Below are 21,337 nucleotides of genomic sequence, written 5' to 3'. Positions count from 1 at the left end.
ATTATAAATGCATCTTTGCTTGCTTCTTGCCTTTAGTACTAATGTGTGTTTCTCGTGTTTTATCCATTACACAAATAGCAAGGAAACAAAAAACAAAAAGAGAATCTCATTAGGAAGAATCACTTGGCAAGCGGTTAAAGAGAGCTTCTTTTTACTTTTGTCTTCATGAATGTTTTCTACTGTTGTATATAAATTAGTGTATATTCCTAGAACTATAATCAAAGCGGACGTTAAGAAAAAAAAAGAAAAACATTGTAAGTTTGTTCTTTTCTATATTTGTGATAGTCTTTCTACTAAATTTTCCTTCTCGTAATTATGATTCTACTAGTTTCAGTACAAATATGAGATGTCAATGGTTGATAGCTGTTAATAGCAACGTAATTTCACAATATTTCCGTTTTATTAAATTACTTCTCTCGTAATATTTAAGTTCATGGGCGGTGATGAGGGTGTGCGGGGAGGACCACGCCCGTAATTTCGAGGGGCACGTGTTTTTTATAAAAAAATCCGATATATATGTTAATTTTTTTTTATAAAAAATCTGATATATATGTTAATTTTTTTTTTAAAATTAAGTTAGTGAACTTTCACAATATATGTGGACTTTTATACATGTTCCAAGCATTGCCAGTGAATAAGGCATTTGCGACCAAAATTACAACCGTCATAAATTTAGCTACCACTATGAATCTGGTCACAGCATTAAAGATGCCATTGTCAGTTGCTAAAAGTGGTCACGAAATAACCCAGTTCGCAGATAGGTTGTGAAATGGGATTACCCATGGACGCTAATTTTCATATCCATATATAATTTAGGCCACAAAAGGCTGTTTGTGATGGAAATTCACAATTTCCTAGTTTTGTAGTAATGATCCTATAATTAGTGTCTACCTGGACACACTTGTGAAAATCTGTTTTTAAAATTACATGTCTTTAGTTAGTAAACACTTCAATTTATTACAGAACAGTAGGCAAGCAAACAATGGCTATGATTGGGATTGTAACAGAAGAATTCAAAGAAGAATACTATGACTATTGGAAAACATGCTTAAAAAGTTATCTAGTTGGTCAAGACTTATGGGATGTGGTCACTAGCGAAGCTGAGGAGAAAGAGAAGTCACAAGAATGGCAAAGGAAGAATGCTCAGGCTTTGCATGCTATTCAACTCGCCTGTGGATCACAATCTTATGCCAAGTACAAGAAGAAAGCACATGTGACCGCTAAAATAGCATGGGATCACTTGGTTGAAATGCGTCCTATCCCACAACTTTGTGGGGTTGCACATGATCGACAAGATGCATCTGGTGAAGTACTAATCTCTCATTACATTTGAGTTGTGCTAATTAGTTATTAGGTTTGCTAAACCTACCATCTTCCTATTTATTATTTTAATGATTTTAACTACCTAAATACAAAATATAAAATTTTAAGTATTTGAGTACCTGATTTTTCAATTTGTAACAATTTGAGAACAATCTATTAACTCTGTCTACAAAGTCTGTTAGTTATAAGAGTATTTTAGTTATTTACGAATACCAATGAGGTAATGGTTGAGTGGTTGGGGAAAAACTTGGTGTTCCTTGTGACTCTGGTTAGACTCACTCTCCTCATTATTTTATGCGGTATCTATGTGAATAACGAATGCTGGTGGCGTCGGTTCGTCTTGGATGGGAGACAAGGTTTTACCGATTATTCCACTGTGGTGCGTTCGGGCGGGTGGAGGTCGGGTTTCTGCGCATCTAGTAGAGCCAAGGGGCTGGCGACAGTCGAGTAGTCAACCTTGACCACAGTGCCCGTTGTCACGATGGTTAACACATCAGTCCTTGCTTTTTAGAAAAAAAATGTTATTTACAGATAAAGTACAAGTCTTTAATGTACATGATTTATTTATATCCAACTTATATTATTCTATACAAATCACAAATTTGATCTCTTTCACTCTTCCTCATCTCACTCTCTCATCTAAATCTTCCCACCACCATCCCACCACACTCACCGCATCCCCCCCCCCCCAGATCTATTTTCTTTCTCTCTCTCTCTCACATCTAAACCCTTCACTGATTGGTTTTCTTTCTCTCACTAGAGCCACAACCAGATCTGGTTTGTTTTCTTTGTATCTAAGAGCATTCCCATCTATGGCATCAAATTTTGTGTGTGGTGTTTTTAAAATATAAAGAGTATAAAAAATGGTTGTGAGTGAAGGAGAGAGAAATGTAACGATAAAGGTATAAGGAATATTATTTAATTAAAAATGAGAGAGAAAATATAGTGTTTTTTAGTGTAATTTAGAGTGAAAATATGATGGAAAGGATATGAATGCTATAATAAACCTTCACATATGTATTTTCTTTCTCCCTACATCTGGTTCTTTACTAGAGAGGGAAAGGTGGGGTGGGATGTTGGTGGTTACAGACAGATGAAGGGGTTAGTTGAACATGGTGTGAGGTTGAATCGGTGGAGATGGCGGTTGTGGTAGAGACGAAGGTAGAATCGGCCACGGGGCTTGTGTTGTGGATGGCAATGGCAATGACTGTGGGGGCGGCGTGGTCGATGGTGATGGCTATGAAATTGGTTGTCGGGGGTGATGTTTGTGGTGGGGTTTAAGTTAGCAGGGGCGGTGGCTTGTGGTGATTAGGGTTCTGAGATTGGAAGTAGTGTTTGCTGGGGTGACGACAAGGGTGTGTTGCTGTTATGAATTTTGGTGGATTGATGGTGGAGGTGTTTGGTGGTGGACTGCTGGTGGTGGTGGTGTTTGCTAGACTAATGGTGGTGGTGGTGATGTAATGTGGTGGTGGAGTAGTTAGAGGGAAATGAGAATTATAGAGAGAATTGTGTTTGTGTAGAGGAGGCAGACAGGATATACAGATTTCGTTTAGTTATAATTTTTAATACATAGGGGTATTTTAGTCTTTATATAAAAAGTTGATTGACTTAATTAATAGTGTTACAAATTTGGACTCATATAGTTACAACTTTAAAAAAAATAGGTACTTAGGTAGTTAAAAATTTTGATTTTGAATTCAAGTAGTTAAAACTATTAAAACAGAGTGACTCAAGAAAGAATTTTCGCTTTTTTTTAATGTACCACTTTGTTGTGGTTTTTACTGATTGTACCCTCTCCTCACCTGCTAAATTGGTTATATCGCCACTTTATTTTATCTCGTATGGATATGTTTAGCTTCACTCTCTTTTTTTTACTAATTTTTTGACATTTTTGTATTATTTACACACATATGCAACAAGTATATATAATTTTATTTTGATTTTTTACGGATTTGCAAGTTAAACTGGGCAGTCGCAAATTCTGCAACCTACTGGTCACATGTTAATTATACGTTTTATCGCCACTTTACTTTATCTCGTATGGATACGTTTAGCTTCACCCTCTTTTTTGTACTAATTTTTTGACATTTTTTTATTATTTTACACATATATGCAACAAGTATTTATAATTTTATTTTGATTTTTTACGGATTTGCAAGGTAAAATGGGCAGTCGCAAATTCTACAACCTACTGGTCACATGTTAATTTTGCAACCTTTACGATTTAGGTCGCAAAGTAATGGCCAACTTTGCGGTCGCAAAGTTCAGTCATAATTGTCCCGTATTTTAGTAGTGTATTGCGAATTGCTTGGTTATTTTTTTTATTGAAATTATTCAACTTTGTGTTATTTTAAAAGAGTATTAGAATGTTCACAGATTTTAAAGAGTCCCATCCATATGAAGACCTATACAACGCTATTCAAGATGGTGAAATCCAGCATGTGAATGAAATCCTTGACAAGGACCCCAAAGCTACAACAGCAAGGGTATCTTCACATGGAGATACAGCTCTACATATTGCAATCCTCTATGGAAGAACACATATTGCACAAGACTTGGTAAATAAGATGCCACCAGAGGGATTAGAAATTAGTAATAAGTTTGGTGCGACTCCTCTCTCCCTATTTGCGGCGATGAATGAAAACATAGAACTGGCTAAAGCCATGGTGGAAAAGAATCATAATCTGGTTTGCATAACAAATGGAAATACGGACCAGAGTTCCCTTCCGATAATTGTGGCATCAAGGTATGGTAGAAAGCAAATGGTTCACTATCTCTACCCCGAGACTCCAAAACAACTGCTAAACGGACCGGATGGGGTGATGCTTCTGAATTATTTGATCACCGCAGGATTCTTTGGTTAGTGAGTTGGATTTGTTTTGTTCACAGTTGTTATTCATATAACCGGAAAAAAGCATCTGTTTTGGTCATTTCTGTACTACCCAAAACGAACAATCTTTTGATCTAAATGCTGTAGATATTGCTTCCAAGCTACTCAACTTGTTCCCAAATCTAAGCATCATGGCGGATCACGATGGCGATTATGCTGTTCACAAATTGGCACACAAGCCTTCAGCATTTGCAAGTGGAAGCAAATTTCCATTTTGGAAAGAATGGATCTATAATCGTAAGTAATCACATTTTGAATAACTTTCTGTGCTCTTACATAAGCTCAACAAGGAATCAATTCCACAGAATTTTAGTATAATCTAGAATCATCACTGTCAAACTGGGCGCACAACTTTTATTGGTTTTTCATATCACACGAAAAACTTAAAAAACGTTACCACAAATTTAATTCCAGTTTAAAACGTTATGGTAATGAATAGTATAACCTAGGATTTCACTTCCACTTTATGAGATATCTTAGAAATGTCATGTTCACCTTCTACTACGATTCAAGTTAAAATACGTACTAAAATTAGTTTAGCTTTTGCTAGTGACCCTAGAATAACACTTTCAAAACGAACATCAATAACTTTCACATTAACATTTATAAACATTTATTCTTGATATTCATTCATCACAACCGTGACGGCGAAACTAAACTCTGCAAGGATATTGTCCGCTTGGCCCCTGCTGGGTTGCCCATCCAGGAACTCATGGTTTCCACCTACTTATAAGGAAGGATTCGTTCTCCTCGTCAACCGATGTGAGAATTACATCTCCACACCCCTTGGAGAGCCCAACGTCCTCGCTAGAACACCGACTTAGGCCTTGGTTCTGGTGCAGACTTCCAATTAGGTCGCCAATCCTAGTACTACTCCCACCTGAGTACGTTTAACGGTGGAATGTTTTCATTTGCTTCGCAGTAAACACGCCCAATACAGTTGGTGATATCTTTGGCAGGGTATTCTTTATGAAACCAGAATCTCTCATGCCCATAACAGATGTGAAATATGCGTAATGTATTACAATCACCCTCCCCCTTATGGACTTACTGTCATCAATGAGGTTTGCCATCCATATGCCTATTAATAATCAATATCTAATGAGTGTTACTCTCGGCTCACAATAACAAAAGAGACATTGTGGGCCTTTCTCACCTCAACGGTGTAAAAGCAATGGATCGATGACGAACATCAACATTGCACTTGAACAAGACGTGAAACAACATTAACATAGAAGATGGAGAAGAAGATGTAGGTGAAACTCATTCATTTCATTACAATCAACACATATTACATACCGAACGAGTATACATTATCTTCTACAAGCTGGTTTAGATCACAAAGATCTAAACCCTAGCTTTCTCTCACTAACACATAGTCTTGCTCTCTCTTTAGAATGTGCACACCCAGGAGGCTCCGAAAGATTGCACAAAGCTTGCCCTAATCTAACCTATCAACACATATATATAGACTAGGTACTAAACCCGGACAAAACTTATTGTCCGGGATACCACAAACAGACCCATCCGAATTTACATAAATTCAGACATTACAATCAACTACTAATAAACTCGGACTACATAAGTTCTGACAAAAGTCCGAACTTATTATAAATTCGGACAAACACTAAAATAAACCAACAAACTCGGACAACAAACCTTAGTCTGAATTTCACTGATAAATTCGAACAAGGCATTCATTACAAATCTGGAATTTATCATGCTTCACCATCGTTAACTTCTTTGACTTTGACATTTGACTTTGTTGACCAACACTGATAAAGCACAGTTACCTGACAAGAACTGCACTTACAAACTCCCCCTTAACTGTTGCTATTAGTTCTGTTTGGCATCGATAATCTTCGGTCACCGGATACTGCACTTACAGACTCCCCCTTGACTAATGATATCATGCCTGCTTTCAACTTTAGAAGGGCTTTGATCTTTCCGGCCGAGCACATCAATCTTCAACCCTTCTAATAAAAGACTTGCTAACGATCACTTAAATGGCCGCTTTGAGAAACCCAAAGAATCCAACATCAAGCGCACTGTTGATCATTCCCCTCAAACTTCATCCGAATCAAATTAATGCAAACCGACCTACAACCACATGTAAGAACATCGCTCGATACATTAATCTTCAAACTTAATCGGTAGAAGAACGAAACGTCAGATATCCAATGCCCAACATCGAACAAATCAAATTCCACAAAGACATGAGTTTGGTTCGATAAGTTAATAACAAACCAAACTTCGAAAAAAATGTACATCCACTATCTTGATCAAAAATCTTCAACCCTTCATGTATGATCTCATCTCGTCACATATCTTCATGAATCAATCTCCTATCTTCACGAATCCACTGAATCCCCGATAGCTTTCATCTCCAATCTTCCCCTTAAATCAAGAAGCAACACATTATTTCGAGAACAGACTAGCAACCGTCTTGGAAGAGGGATCAAGAAACTAATCTTCTCTACTCTAAACAGCAACTTAATAAGGCTCAATCTTTAACTATTCGTCAACCGAGAAATCAATTTCATCACGTCAATACTTGATTAAAAACCCAAACACATGTGACAAAACTCCTTCACACACGAGCTTTTTCACGCACAAGCTTTAGATTTACGAAGAAAATAGGAATTTCTTACTCCCCTTATTTCTTTGTAAACTTTCAAAGTCCAAGTCACTTCACCTTGGTGTCTCTTCTCTTCGAATGCCCAATAAAAGTCCCAAATTGTCCGAAAGCTCTAATACGGACCAAAACCGCACATGGAGAATCTAGAAACCGAATTTAACTCAAAAATTCCGAACATAACCCATAAATTCGGAATTTTCCAACAAGGTCAGATAGATTTTTTTTAAGTCCGAATTTACATATTTTCTGAATTTAACAAAAAATTCCGGATTTATTGAAAAAAATTGGATTTTTTTTGCTCCCAAGTCCGAATTTGTGCACTATATGTCCGAATTTGGCACACTTTTTCCGAATTTGGCATGTTTCAGTCCGAGTTTAGCATATTATTCCATATTTAATCATGTATATTTAGAATTTAACTTTTATTTTACAAATCCAGACAGACACTTGAGTGAAATTAAATATGTTGAATGCAAATAAGTTTGGACAGAAACAGATTCGGAACATATATATAGCCTTAAATCCGGACAAACAAAATTGAACATGGATGGGATAAGCCTGGACACAGTAACAAACCCAGACATTAAATACGAATTAGTTTAAAAATTTGACACATATCCGGAATTAAAGAACAAATCTGGATAAAAAGGAAGAACTTAATAAACCCGGACAGATTTATGTCTTTGTATAAATCCGGACTGAATGCTTAAACTCGGACATGAAACAAGTCCCAAATCCGGACTTGTAAACTCGAAAACAAATCCGGAGTCCCTCAAACCCGGATAGGTAAACTTGGACCACTTCTTCCTGATTATTTCCTAAGCGTGACTTCAACAAGGTCATCGATAAACTCGGAAGGAACAAATTCGGACCGAAAAAATTCGGAACTTTTAACACTTACCGAAATCCGGACAGAGCCTTTTTCATTTCAAAACCCTTGATCTACCAAAAACCCAACAGTTCTATCCAAAACAGCTCGAATTTCTTCGTATCTGGACCAAAATCTTCACGTCTTGATGATGTTTGGCCGAAACAAACATCAAATCAAAGAGCAATGGTGATTAGGAAGGCGGTTAGACCATTCCAAATCGGTAACCACGCTCTGATACCACTGTAAGAGCACTGGATCGAGGATGAACATCAACATTACACTTGAACAAGACGTGAAACAACATAAACATAGAATATGGAGAAGAAGATGTAGGAGAAACTCATTTATTTCATTACAATCAACACAGATTACATACCGAACAAGTATACATCATCTTCTACAAGTTGGTTTAGATCACAAAGATCTAAACCCTAGCTTCCTCTTACTAACACATAGTCTCACTTTCTCTCTAGAATGTGTACACCCAGGGGGCTATGAAAGATTGCACAAAACTTGCCTTAATCTAACCTATCAACACATATATATAGACTAGGGACTAAACCTGAACAAAACTTATTGTCCGGGATACCACAAACAAACCCATCCGAATTTACATAAATTCAGACATTACAATCAACAACCAACAAACTCAAACTCGGACTACATAAGTTCTGACTTAACTATCCAAACTTATGATAAATTCGGACAAACACTAAAGCAAACCAACAAACTCGGACAACAAACCTTAGGGGCTGTTTGGCAACATCTGAATGATTAAATGCTGAACCAGTAAGAGATCTGAACCACTAAGTGTTGAACCAGTAAGAGGTCTGAACCATTAAGAGCATGTATAATGCTTAATCGTTCAAAGGCAAATGTCTGACCAATTCAGATTAGAGGTCTTAACCATTCAGACTTTGTATAAATCTTAACAATTCAGAGGCAAATGTCTGAACCATTCAGACATCTGCTCGTGAAACAAACAGTCTGAACCATTAAGTGCTGAACCAGTAAGAGGTCTGAACCATTAAGAGGCTCATTAAGAGGTAAACAAACAGCACCTTAGTCTGAATTTAATTGATAAATTCGGACAAGGCATTCATTACAAATTCGGAATATGTCATGCTTTACAATCTTTAACTTCTTTGACTTGGACCTTTGACTTTGTTGACCAGAAATACTGATAAAGCACAAGTACACGGCTGGAACTGCACTTATAAACGAATCGTGCATGCCATTGCAGCCAAAATGACGCCCATATCCTTATAGGAAATGTAAGCCCTATAGCGGTTGAAGGGGATAACAAAGGCTTCATTATAAGGTGGTGAAAACCTTCTCTACTAGGACACGTATTCCTAGGGAAGCAATTCACTGGGTGAAAACAAAACCACGAGTTCCTTGATGATGGGCAATGTATAATTTTGGGTGTTGGGATAACCACCTCAGTCGTCGTTAGTGTAGGAGGCAACATTGGTAATTTCAAATTTTATCATGTTTATCCAAACGAAATTGTACCCTTCACATGAAGAATGCGTATGAGAGCATTCTTTTCAGATGTACGAGTGGCATGCATGTGCACACATACCTATTAAACAACATACATTGTGTTTGCGGGTGAAAGTAAGGTAATGAACCCCCCCCTCCCACCCCCACAAGGTTGTGGTTTTTTGTAGAGTCAACTAACAAGGATTGTCATTAACACTAAGTTTGTCAATCGGAGTCACTGCTGAATTAGACATCCTAGATGTGTGATACTTGTGATGAGATAAGAATAAAGAATTACCATTATGTTTCATAGTATTGCCAAGAAAGTAGTTGAGGGAACTATGATCTTTTATAGTGAACTTTTTCACCAGAAGAGACATAAACTTATGACGAAGAGCATTCAAAGAAGTAGTAAGAACAATATCATTACCATACAATAAGAGATATATAATGAGTGGTCACACTAGTTGTGAGAGAACCATAAGGCAGACACATAATCTCTAAACCCCTGATACCACACTCGTGGTGGTGCCTGTTACAACCTATATAAGGACCTCTTCGGTAAACAAACGTGGTATGGAAACCCAGGATCTCCAAAACCCAAGGGTTGTTGCATATAAACAATCTCCCATAGTTCCCATGAAGAAAAGCATTTTAACGTCCAACTAGTGAAAGGACTATGAGTGAGATGGGGTAAGAGCACGGAACTCGTCAAGCACGACACTCTTTAAATAATTGTGAACTAGTTCAACCAGTTGGGTTTTGAAGGATTAGAGAGATGATTTGGGAGTGAGATACATAGAGAGTGAATGAGAGTTTAGGTTTGTAGTGTCAAGTGGTGAGGTATGGGTGGTCATGGACCAAAGCGCCTGGAGATCGGGTTTTGGGTTAGAAACATTGAGTTGTGAGGTATGGGTGGTTAAGTAGCGGGTTTGTTGGTAGTGGTTGGCTGGTTCGGTGAGGCAAAGATGTGTAGAGACGACTCGAGGTTCGATTGGGTAAGAGTGGGGTAGGTGGTTTTTGTTGAAGTGTGCTGGAAAGGGGTGGGACATTTAGTGTGGATGGAAGGAAGGTGGTAGTAGGTGATGGATGGAAGGAAGGTGGTAGTAGATGACGTCCATATGGACTGGTATAAATGATGTTAGTAAGGATATCATACGGAGCAGGAGGGGGTTGTGTAGTGTTGATAAATGGAAGATGATTTTGTGTGGCAAGTTGGTTATGACCCTGCCTTCCTATGTTTCCTCCTATTCACATGACTTTGCCTCCATCATTTGAAAACTTATCACTCACAAACTTGGTACTTTTGTTGCTTCTAAATAAATGCCCAAAAATCTCGGTGTTGCAACAACAACAACAACAACAACAACAACAACAACGGCAACAATAAGAACAACATAACAAATAGTATTATCTCTTAGTTTTATATCCCTCTAAAGAATACATCTGTAGTTCAAACGCTACACATATAAGTTGATAATCTGATATCATTAACAATGAGATTAGCCTCAAACTTTCACCATCAAAAAGCTAAAACTAACCATAAGGTCAAAAGATAATTAACAAAATAGCATAAGGTCAAAAAATATTTCAAAGGACAGTAAACTAGAAGCGGAAACAAAGATAAAAAATAGCCAAATTAATGGAGTTGATTAGGAATGTTAGAAGGAGAAAAAAGGTAAGGCCAAGGAAGCCCCTCTCTATTATTCTATTGATTTTGAACCATAATTTTATTAAATATATGATAAGCTAGATACAATTAATATATATATATATATATATATATACACATTTATTATGTATAAACTTATATTACTCAAACTTATGTCAAGGTGTGTGCCTGTTGATTCAAAGGGTGTGTTTGTTAGGTCTTCAACCGTCATCTTCAAAGTTGTATGCATTAGTAATAAACCTAATCGAATTAACGAAACTTACGTTTTGTAAAACCAAAATATTTAAGAAATATATATTTCATAGTGGCATCTGAGAACCATTAGGAAGATCCGTCAGTTCCCACGTCAACAAGAAACAATAACATGCAACAATCACAACCGTAAATTAATACCATCAAACCATCACCACTAGAACATCCTGTTAGGATCTAAGTTTGACTTCATTGTATTGTTTTAATTAAGATGGTAATGAAAGGAGATAAAACAGAGAATAATTGTAGCAAAATGAATGTAAAACTATGTAACACAATCAAGGAAAGATTAGATTTCATCATATAGTGCTTTCACAGTCAAAAGATTGAAAGATTACAATATTCAGACTTATGCATGCATGAACACTAACTCCCCCTCAGCCTGAGCTCACTATGGTTATTCGTACAAGATGTGTGTGTGTGCAAAGAGCTGAATAGAATAGAACAGTACAAGAACTGTCTATTTATAGTACAAATCTTAACCACTGAGCATCTTTGCTGACGTCACCTAGACATTGACATCTAACTAACAAAACAAACTCTAAACACTGATGCTACAGGCATTGTTACATTGATAAAGCAAAACACTGATGTAGCTATCCGTTGATGATGCTTAAACTCTGATGGTGCTGAGCACTGCTTTCCTCTAAGGTTGATCAGGCCTTTGATTTAGCAGTTCTTTGATAATCAGTAGCACTTTGACACCAACAGTTGATAAGTCTTCAACAGTCTTTGCAATCAACAGGGCTTTGGTATAACAGTCTTTGTGCACAACAGTCTTTAGGATCATTAGTTGTTAGAAGCCACTGCCATTGGAGGGAATTAAGTTCAAACACTTCTTATTATGGATTAACTGTTGAGAACCAGTTTTGGCTTTTGTATCATCTGTTCTTCAAGTAAGGATTACATGGGCCAACAATCTCCCCCTAGAACAGATGATGCCAAAACACTTCCTTATTTTGATCTTTATTCTCTCATCAACCTTTCCCTAATTTGCTCTTTAAACTAGAGCTCAAAATCCAAGGAGTCGATGTCATCTTCATCCATTTGAAGTTGAAGGTTCATAAGATCTTGGTGGTCACCTGCACTCAGACCTAGTGCATCCTCCCTTGATATATATTCAACACTATCATCAGACTTGAGCAGAGTCAATACGTGGGTCTTTTTGTCAGACTTCCACTTCAGTATTTTTGGGTCTAATGGGTTTCTTAGGAGAAGTTTTATTTTTAATGAGTTAGGGGATTGAGGTTTGCTTGTCAACCTTTGAATAGTTGCAGCAACTTGAGCTTGAAGTTGAAAGGAAGCCTCATCCAATCCAAGATTTAATCGATTTCTAATAGCCTCTTTTCAGATTTCTGGTTCTCTCTTTTCATCTTCCTCATCAATCATTTGTTGTCTTTTTCTTTGGTTCAAGACAGTGATGGATACATCTGCTGACGAGAACAACTTTCTAGAGGGATGGGTCTGTTGAGGTCTAACGGTGGTTTCATCATTGTATACTAGCTTCTGAGGCACTGATGGATCTTTCTTTCTTAGTTCTTCTAACTTTTTGTAAGTTAGATCAATATTCTGCTTAGACCATCTTGCAAATAGTTGTCCCATAGTTAGTTGCTACAAGTTTCTTGTATTTCTTCCAATTGGGTGCATATTTCTTCATTTGAGGATCCTTTTTCATCAATTCGATTCTATCAACTTCCTCTTTAAGAGCTTCAAGAGGCTAGTCTTTGAAATCAGACCTGTAGGCTTTGTAGGGCTTGGTATCCATGATGATGTTTAAGAAATCATTCCTCAATATCTTTTGAAGCTCAGTATTTGGTGGCAAATCTGACATAGACTTACTTAGGTCTCTAGCAAAGTCTTCCAATTTTCTGACTTTACTAAGCCTATGTTGCATGCAACCTTGTAAGTTGTTGTCTCCTAACCCTTTACTCTCTTCTTTTCCCATATATTCAACTTGTTTGGCCTTTAACTTCAGATATTCATCAGAGATGGGAAGGCTCTTTTGGATGGATCATCCTCTGTGTAAAATTGTTTCATTTTATCCTGAACTGCAAGGAGTTCCAGAGGGAATTGAACTGCCACTAGAATGTTTCATGGGATGTAACCAGCGGGTGGATGTTTGATTTGGTTTATTTTTGGTGATGATGGTGGAATGAATGGTTTAGGTGAGGTTTGAATGAATGGTGTGGATGATAAGGGAATTAGTGCAGGTATATCTTTTTCTTCCTTTTCTTCTTCATGCACCGTGATTTTTTTTTTTGTGTAAACAGATTTTGGAGTAAGAGGAGTTTGTGAAGGAGAATGTGTTATGGATGTAAGGGTTAATTGTGATGGAAATCTTTGAAGTGTTGGTGGTTTTTTTGATGGTGGAGGATCAAAATGGGTTGAATCAGTGGTTTGACTAACATCTGTTGAAACAACTGGTGCCTCAACATCTGTTGATGCTTTATATGCGTCAACATATGTTGCTATGGATGATGGTGGTGGTGATGGAGGATTTGTTTTTTGCTTTTGGAGAGGTGGTTTTGCGGTGAGGATTTTGGTTTAGATGTATCAGCGTTTGGATTTTTAGGTTCAGCAGTGGTTTTAGGTTTGGGATCAGTGGTTGGTTTTTGTGGTGGTGAAGGAGGTTTAGGAAATGTGGCAATGGGAGGTTTGTTGTGTTTGAAAGAGTTTTTTCCTTTTTGAAGTTTCAATTTGTAGCACTTGTTTTCTTTCTTCACCTTTTTCTTCAACTCCGGCCTCAACATATCTTGCCTACATTCTTTAGTATCTTTTCTCTTCTACTTTACTTCAATCTCCTTATCTGTCTGCTTATTAAGGGTATCATCAATTCCCTTTTTCTTGCCAGATTCAGATTTTCTAGAAGATTTTGCAGAAGACTTCTTAGCAGTCTCTGGCTTTTGTTTTGGCTGATACCTTGGTGTAGGTTTGCCAAAGTTTTTCATTGAATCTTTCTCCCCCTTTTTGGCATCATCATCATCATCCTTTTCAAGGATTGGTGTAAGGGTAGTATCAGTCATTTTTGCAAGGGCTTCTTTGATGCCCCTGATATCAGCCTGTGTATCCTTGTATCTTTCTTCAACCATAACTCTAATAAGCTCCATTTGTGAGTTATGTTGAAGCTTAGCCAGTTCCCTTTGAGCTGCAAGAATGGGTTGAACTGAGTTCCAAAGCTCTTGGGATAACTGCTGATGAGAAGGTTGACTTTTGGAAGCATCCACCAATTGCTTCATCATATCTTTCATATCAGCAACAGTGGTTTCAACATTAGATAGCCTCTCCGTCAAATCCTGATATTTTAATCCATCACCCAACTTAATGGGAGCATCTGAATTCCCACCAGTGGTGGTTGTATCTACTTTTGAAATAGGAGGAGTTTCCAAGTTTTCATCAACAAAGCCCCTTGTTCTTGGTTCTGGGGACTTCCCTCTGCATCAATGGATACCTTAGAAAGCACACTAGTGGTTAACTTGAACACACCAGTGGATATCTTGGTAGCCACAGCAGTAGTTGCCATCAAAGGAGTCTGACTAATGAAACTATTGTCTAGATGTAGATCAGTGGATCCAACATCTGCAGTAGTTGCTCCACTTGGACTACCAACTTGAATTTCAGGAAATTCAAGTGGTGTAGCCTCCTCATCTGTTTGTGGGTTAGCCAATTGAATTGGTTCAGACACAGCCAATGTAGAAGTTGTACTCTCAATAATTTGTTGGTGAGAGGGGCTGTTTTGTGTCTGAATTTCAATGGCCTCAAACAGAGGTATTATGGTAGGTGGAATGGGAGTTGTGGGGAGTTGTGTTGAAAGAGAATTTGCCCCGGGAAGAGGGCTGTTAAGCCTACTCTCAAGTGAGGGTAATACTTCATATTCTGGGGTCCCTTTGCTTACAACATGTTCCTTTTGGGAGGAACCATGAGGAGTTGTGGTTTCCGGTTAAGATCTTTCCAACTGTTGTGAGGAAGTAGCAACAGTGGTTTCTAGTGACATTGATGTCGTCACAAGGTTAACCATTAGGATCTCATCTTCCAGAGGACCCTTATTTGAGGGTTTGGTGGGCTTTGTGGTTTTCTTTTTGGTCTTTTTGGGTTTGGATGGTGGGGGTTACACAATAGTGGTTGTGCTACTGTGTTCACCATGAGCAGTGGGCTCAGCAACAGAGGTTTGAGGAGCAGATGTGGACTCATATAAAGTTTGATCAGACCTCTTTGATTGTGTTTTAGAAACTTTTGACTCTTTTGCCATAAGGCGAGCAAATGTTTCAGAAGTAAGACTGTTTATGTTGAATGGTGTTCCTTGTTAAAAAGTTTTTTCATGAGTTTTCTGTTTTAAATAATAACTTAAGAACCTTGGGAACAATAGAAAAAGCTGAGTTTGTGCATTCTTTTATGTTTTTCAAATTGGCGACTAAATCAGTAAATAATGCCTTGGAGTAGTTAAAATCTGTTTTTGACATAATTGCATACCCTAAGTATTTAATTTTTAAAGGAATTTCATTGAAAGCAGTTGTATTATTGGATAAGCAAATGAGCAGGGTATGGAACAGGAACCTCATAGGTGGTGGAAAATTTCCTTTTAACATTCTTGCTTTTGTCAATTGTCCAGCATACCCTATTTCGAGAAAATCCAGTTGATACTCAATTTTAGGAAAAGAAGTTTTACCTACTAGATCATTCATCTGAAAAACCTCTGAAATGGATTGTGGGTTATTGGTACGAAGACACACCCTACTTTTGAAGTGATTTCCCATGGCTTTTTATTTTGTTCTAGAACTTCAGCATTAGCCCAAAAATCACGCAGGATGTCTTGATAGATGGGTGCATCACAAGTAAGCAAAGTTTTATACTTTGATGAGGACAGGGTATCGATTATGGAGTGGAACTCTGTTTTTTTATCTGTCTTTTCGAATGTACAGAGGTAATTGTGGGGGTGTTTGATGATAAGAGCCATGGTTGGAAGTAGAAATCGTGAATGGTTGAAAGAGAAATGAAGAAGAAGATGTTAACCGCTTTAGAGAATTTTTGAGTTCGATACGGCAGTGAAAGCGCTGTTTGGGGGTTTATAAGGGTTTTGTAAAAGGGAAAAGTGAATGCTAACGTGGCAGCAGTTTCAAAGATCGAACGGTTAACATCTGCCCACGTGGCAACCTCTGATGAACAAAGTGGATGACAGTTGTTTAGAAATCACTAATGGGCAACAACAGTGGTTGGGAACAGTGCATGAAATATCAGTGGCTGATTTTTATCTATCAGTGGATAGACATCAGTGGTTGAAACACTGATGTTTAGTCAACAGTGGACAACAACGAAATGAGGAAACAGAGGTTTTCTTTCAGCAGTGGGTGAATTTTCAACTATCAGAGGTTTGAAACAAACAGTGGATTATGGACAGACTTTAAGGATTTATGAAAAATTTTCATTTTAGCTATTTTTAAGGATGAATTTTTTGAATTTCTGAAAACCTTTTAATGTGTCTAGTGCTTTTGTTAGCAAATCTGCTAGTTGATCTTTAGTTGGAATATGATGCAGAGAAATCAAACCTTTTTCATAGCAATCCCTCCCAAAGTGATGTCTGATTTCAATGTGTTTAGTGGTTGAATGGGAAACTGGATTTTTGATGATATTTCCAGCTACTTGACTGTCCAACATGAGAGGAGTCTTTAAAGCAGTTATACCAAAATCCAGTAAATGATTTTAAAGCCACAACAGTTGGGCTGTATAGCCTGCAGCAGCAATGTATTCTGCTTGAGTAGTGGATGTGGAAATGGCTGCTTGATTTTTGCTTTGCCAAGACACTAAGCAACTGCCTAGGAATTGAACCCTCCTGATGTAGACTTCCTGGTGGTGTTGCATCCAGCAAAATCACTATCTGAGAAACCTGAAAGCTTAACATTCCCATTAACAGGATATTGGATACCAAGTGTGGGAGCACCTTTTATGTATCTGAATATCCTTTTCACAGCAATGAGGTTAGACTTCCTAGGTGCTAACTGGGATCTAGCACAAACACATGTTGCAAACATGATGTCAGGCCTTGATGCAGTTGGTACAATAAAGACCAAATCATGCTTCTATATAAAGTCTGATCAACCAAGTCATCTTTTTCATTAGACAAGACCAGCTTTGTGGTTGCCATTGGTGTACTACATAGTTTACAATCATTCATCTCAAATTTGGTTAAAAGATCTTTTACTTATTTGCTTTGATGAATGAAAGTTCCATTTTGCAATTGCTTAACTTGTAGACCAAGAAAGCATTAAAGTTCACCCATTGCACTCATTTCAAACTCTGTTGTCATGAGTTGTCTGAACTCTTCACACATTGCATTGCATGTGCTTCCAAAAATGATGTCATCAACATAAATTTGGACAATCATTAAATCTTTTCCTCTCCATTTTAAAAACAGTGTTTTATCAATTTTACCTCTTGTAAATCCAATAGAGATGAGAAAAGTGGAAAGAGTTTCATACCAGGCCCTCGGTGCTTGTTTCAAGCCATACAAAGCTTTATTTAGCTTATAGACATGATCTGGATAAAAAGGATCTTCAAAACCAGGAGGTTGGCAAACATATAGCTCTTCCTGAATTTTGCCATAGAGGAATGCACACTTGATATCCATTTGATACACCTTGATGTTGTGGTTTAAAGCAAAGGCTAAGAACAATCTGATGGCTTCAAGACTTGCTACAGGAGCAAATGTCTCATCATAATCGATGCCTTCTTCTTGTCTATAACCTTGAACCACAAGCCTAGCTTTGTTCTTGACAACAATGCCCCGTTCATCTGTCTTGTTCTTGAAGACCCACTTTGTGCCAATTGGACTTACATCCTCTGGCAGTTGTACAAGTTCCCATACTTGTTGTCTTTTGAACTGTTGGAGCTCTTCTTGCATAGCTTTTACCCAACTATTGTTTTTCAGTGCCTCTTGGTACTTGACTAGTTGATGGAGTGATAGAAAGCCAGCAAAAAGACAAATGTTTTGGGATTGACTTCTTGTGAAAACCCCTTCATTGATGTTGCCAATCACTTGATCAGGTGGATGATATTTAAGGAAGATTAGATCCCCCTTGTATGGAACAATGGCATTGAGAGGTGAAGGCTGCAGATGTGAATCATCTGAGCTAACATCTGTAGGAGACTTTGATGAACCAACATCTGTTTGAAATGGAGGAATGGGAGGAATGGGTGTGGCACAATGTTGATTTTTATCCACTGTTGATTGATTTTTATCAACAGAGGTTGGAGATGGTGAGATGACAGAGGTTAGAGGGCTACTTTGGTGAACAACTGTTGATGCAGCTGTAGATGAGCTTTGACAGCTGTTTTGAACATCTACTACTCTGGTGGTGGATGTGATTTTCTATTGTGGGATCACAACATCATATCCATGGTCTTGTGATGGAGATTGTGGGGTACCTGCAGGGTTACTCTTGACAAAACATCTTTAAATGTAAATTTATCAAGGTCAAACAGTTCAGCAGGGTTTGCTGGGATTTTTAATGATGAAAGTATTGAACTTCACATCCAATGTCTCTTCCACACACCTAGTCCTTGTGTTAAACACTTTATAGGCCTTGGCAGTGGTTGAGTATCCCAGATGGTAACCATAATCTACTTTGGCTGCAAATTTTGAAATTGAGTGTTTTAAGTTTAGAATAAAACATGGGCAACCAAAGATTTTGAAGTATGTTAACAATCAACTTCGATTAATGGTTTAGACTTGAGTTTCTGAATGGATTGACCCTTACTTGGACACCATCTCCTCTTGATTCATTATCATGGAATATATCACCCTTTTTATAAAAATTTAGAAGGGCTTTACATCCTGTCAGAAATTGAGTTTTTACTATCTAAAACAAGTAAAATCACAAAATATATCACTCTCTATAAAAAAGAAAAGAGTAATATATCCTGATATGAACATGAAACCTTTACCATTTAAAAACAAGTAAAAGTTTCTTGATAAACGAAACAATTAGATCTGGTAAATTTCCAAATTCAAAATAACTTTGGATGGGGTCAGAGTCATTCCATCCTCAAGTTTAAGGGAATGGTTAGTGGTTTGAGCAAAATTTTATAACCACTGTTGGAAACCAATTCCTGTCAGATGATTGTAAACATGAGGAAACTTGTTCACAATGGTTTTCAAAGTCTTTTGTAAGCCTTATTACCATGTGATATCTTTTGAGAAAATTTTTGCTTATGTCATCTTGAACAATTATTAACTGGTGATACATCTATTACCTGAACCTCCCTAAAACAGAGGTTGCATTCAGCTGTTTGATGACAGATGTTTGAGCAAGGATGAGGGTTTGTTTTGGTTTTCCTTTTGTCGTACTAACATGTGCACTTTCAAGTGTTTTGGATATATACTTTTTTCTTTTGATTTCAAAAGTTTTGAGATAAACACACTTTTGAGTTTTTTTATTTTTCTTCCTTCCCTTTTTAACCTTTCCATAGGCAGATGTTGTAACATACATTGGAATGTTTTTAAGGAAAGAATAATCAATCCGGAATCAGTTACAACAATGTTTTAAGAAACTTGGTCATTTTTTGTAAATTCTTACGCCAAATTTCACATTACTTCTGACCTAGTTTTTCTAAACATCAACACATAACCTTTGCAGGATTCTACCCTTTTCACACAAGTGATTTGGGTAGACTCAAGCTCCTTTTTAGAACACTGGTGTTTTTCTACCATTGTTTTGGAGTTGATCCTTGGTTATGCCTTGACGTATGTTTTGAAACTACTGATTTTCTTTTCTATTTAAAACAATTTTGATTTTAACTTTTTAAACATTTTTCAAAAACTGTTGTTCAACATATAAGATCATGTTCCTAAGGTTTTTGTTTACCTCAGTCTTTAATGACTTGAGGTGAAACCTTAGCAGCAGTCAATCATGGAACCAACACAATTTCCATCATAACCACTAGAATCCCATGAAACGATGACCAAATTATGCCTAATCCGAAATTGCCAGATATTATCTCTTAATCTGACAACCATCGGGGGTTTATGTAGGCTATCAGTTTTAAGTGGAGTTTGTGTGATTTTTAAATCTTGGTTGTTTTATAGTGTTTTCAAATAATCAACTTTGAACGTGATTAATCTTTACTCTATTTTTCAACAAATACGAACAACTTAGTATCAATGGAATTGAGCTGAACGTTGATGTCAAATTGATTGTTAGATCGAATTTGACTGTCCTATGCTCTAATACCAATTGTTAGGATCTGAGTTTGACTTGATTGTGTTGTTTTAATTAAGATGGTATTGAAATAAGATAAAACAGAAAATAATTGCAGCGGAATGAATGTAAAACTTTGTAACACAATCATGGAAAGATTAGCTTTGATAATACAATGCTTTCATAGTCAAAAGATTGAAAGATTACAATATTCAGACTTATGCATGCATAAACACTAACTCCCCCTCAGCCTGAGCTCACTATGGTTGTTTGTACAAGATGTGTGTGTGTGTGTGTGCAAAGAGCCGAATAGAATAGTACAGGCATTGTCGATTTATAGTACAAATCCTGACCACTGAGCATCTTTGCTTACATCACCTAGACAGTGACATCTAACTATCATAACAAACTCTGAACACTGATGCTACAAACACTGTTACATTGATAAAACAAAACACTGATGGAGCTATTCGCTGATGATGCTTAAACTTTGATGGTGCTGAGTAGTGTTTCCTCTACGGTTGATCAGGCCTTTGATTCAGCAGTTCTTTGATAATCAGCAGCACTTTGACACCAGCAGTTGATAAGTCTTCAACAATCTTTGAATTCAACTGGGCTTTGGTATAATAGTCTTTGTGCACAACAGTTTTTAGGATCATCAGTTGTTAGAAGCCACTGCCATTGGAGGGAATTAAGTTCAAACACTACTTATTATGGATCAACTGTTGAGAACCAGTTTTGGCTTTTTTATCATCTGTTCTTAAAGGAAGGATTACATGGGCCAACACATCCAAATGATGGTTATGTATTTCAGTATGAATCACATAAATTAGGGGGTATAATCGATGATTGTTTTAGTGCACCAAGAGAGGCAACACCTATGCCCGTAACATAATACAAAGTAAAGATGAAGAAGGATTAAAAGGAACTTCACATTCTATTTAAATCTATAAATTTAGTGTTTGAATGAATATCAATAGCCAAATCATGTAAAGTATCATGGGAGATACTCTACAAG

At 37.2% G+C, this 21,337-nt stretch overlaps 1 protein-coding gene across 1 annotated transcript in view; it reads left to right on the top strand.

Moving 5' to 3' along the window:
- The first annotated feature begins 965 nt into the window (after positions 1-965).
- Positions 966-21,337, top strand: part of LOC110890764 — a 29,449-nt gene continuing 9,077 nt past the window's right edge. The window contains exons 1-3 of the mRNA XM_022138390.2: positions 966-1,304; positions 3,700-4,182; positions 4,301-4,450. Of these exons, the coding sequence (XP_021994082.1) occupies positions 983-1,304; positions 3,700-4,182; positions 4,301-4,450 (955 nt within the window). The 5' untranslated portion in view covers positions 966-982. The remainder of the gene's footprint in view (positions 1,305-3,699; positions 4,183-4,300; positions 4,451-21,337) is intronic.

The sequence above is a fragment of the Helianthus annuus genome, chromosome 4 (genome assembly GCF_002127325.2).
Source record: "Helianthus annuus cultivar XRQ/B chromosome 4, HanXRQr2.0-SUNRISE, whole genome shotgun sequence".
In the NCBI taxonomy this organism is placed as follows: Eukaryota; Viridiplantae; Streptophyta; class Magnoliopsida; order Asterales; family Asteraceae; genus Helianthus; species Helianthus annuus.
The sequence above is the reverse complement of the archived record's forward strand: the minus strand, read 5'-3'. Positions and strand labels throughout refer to the sequence as shown.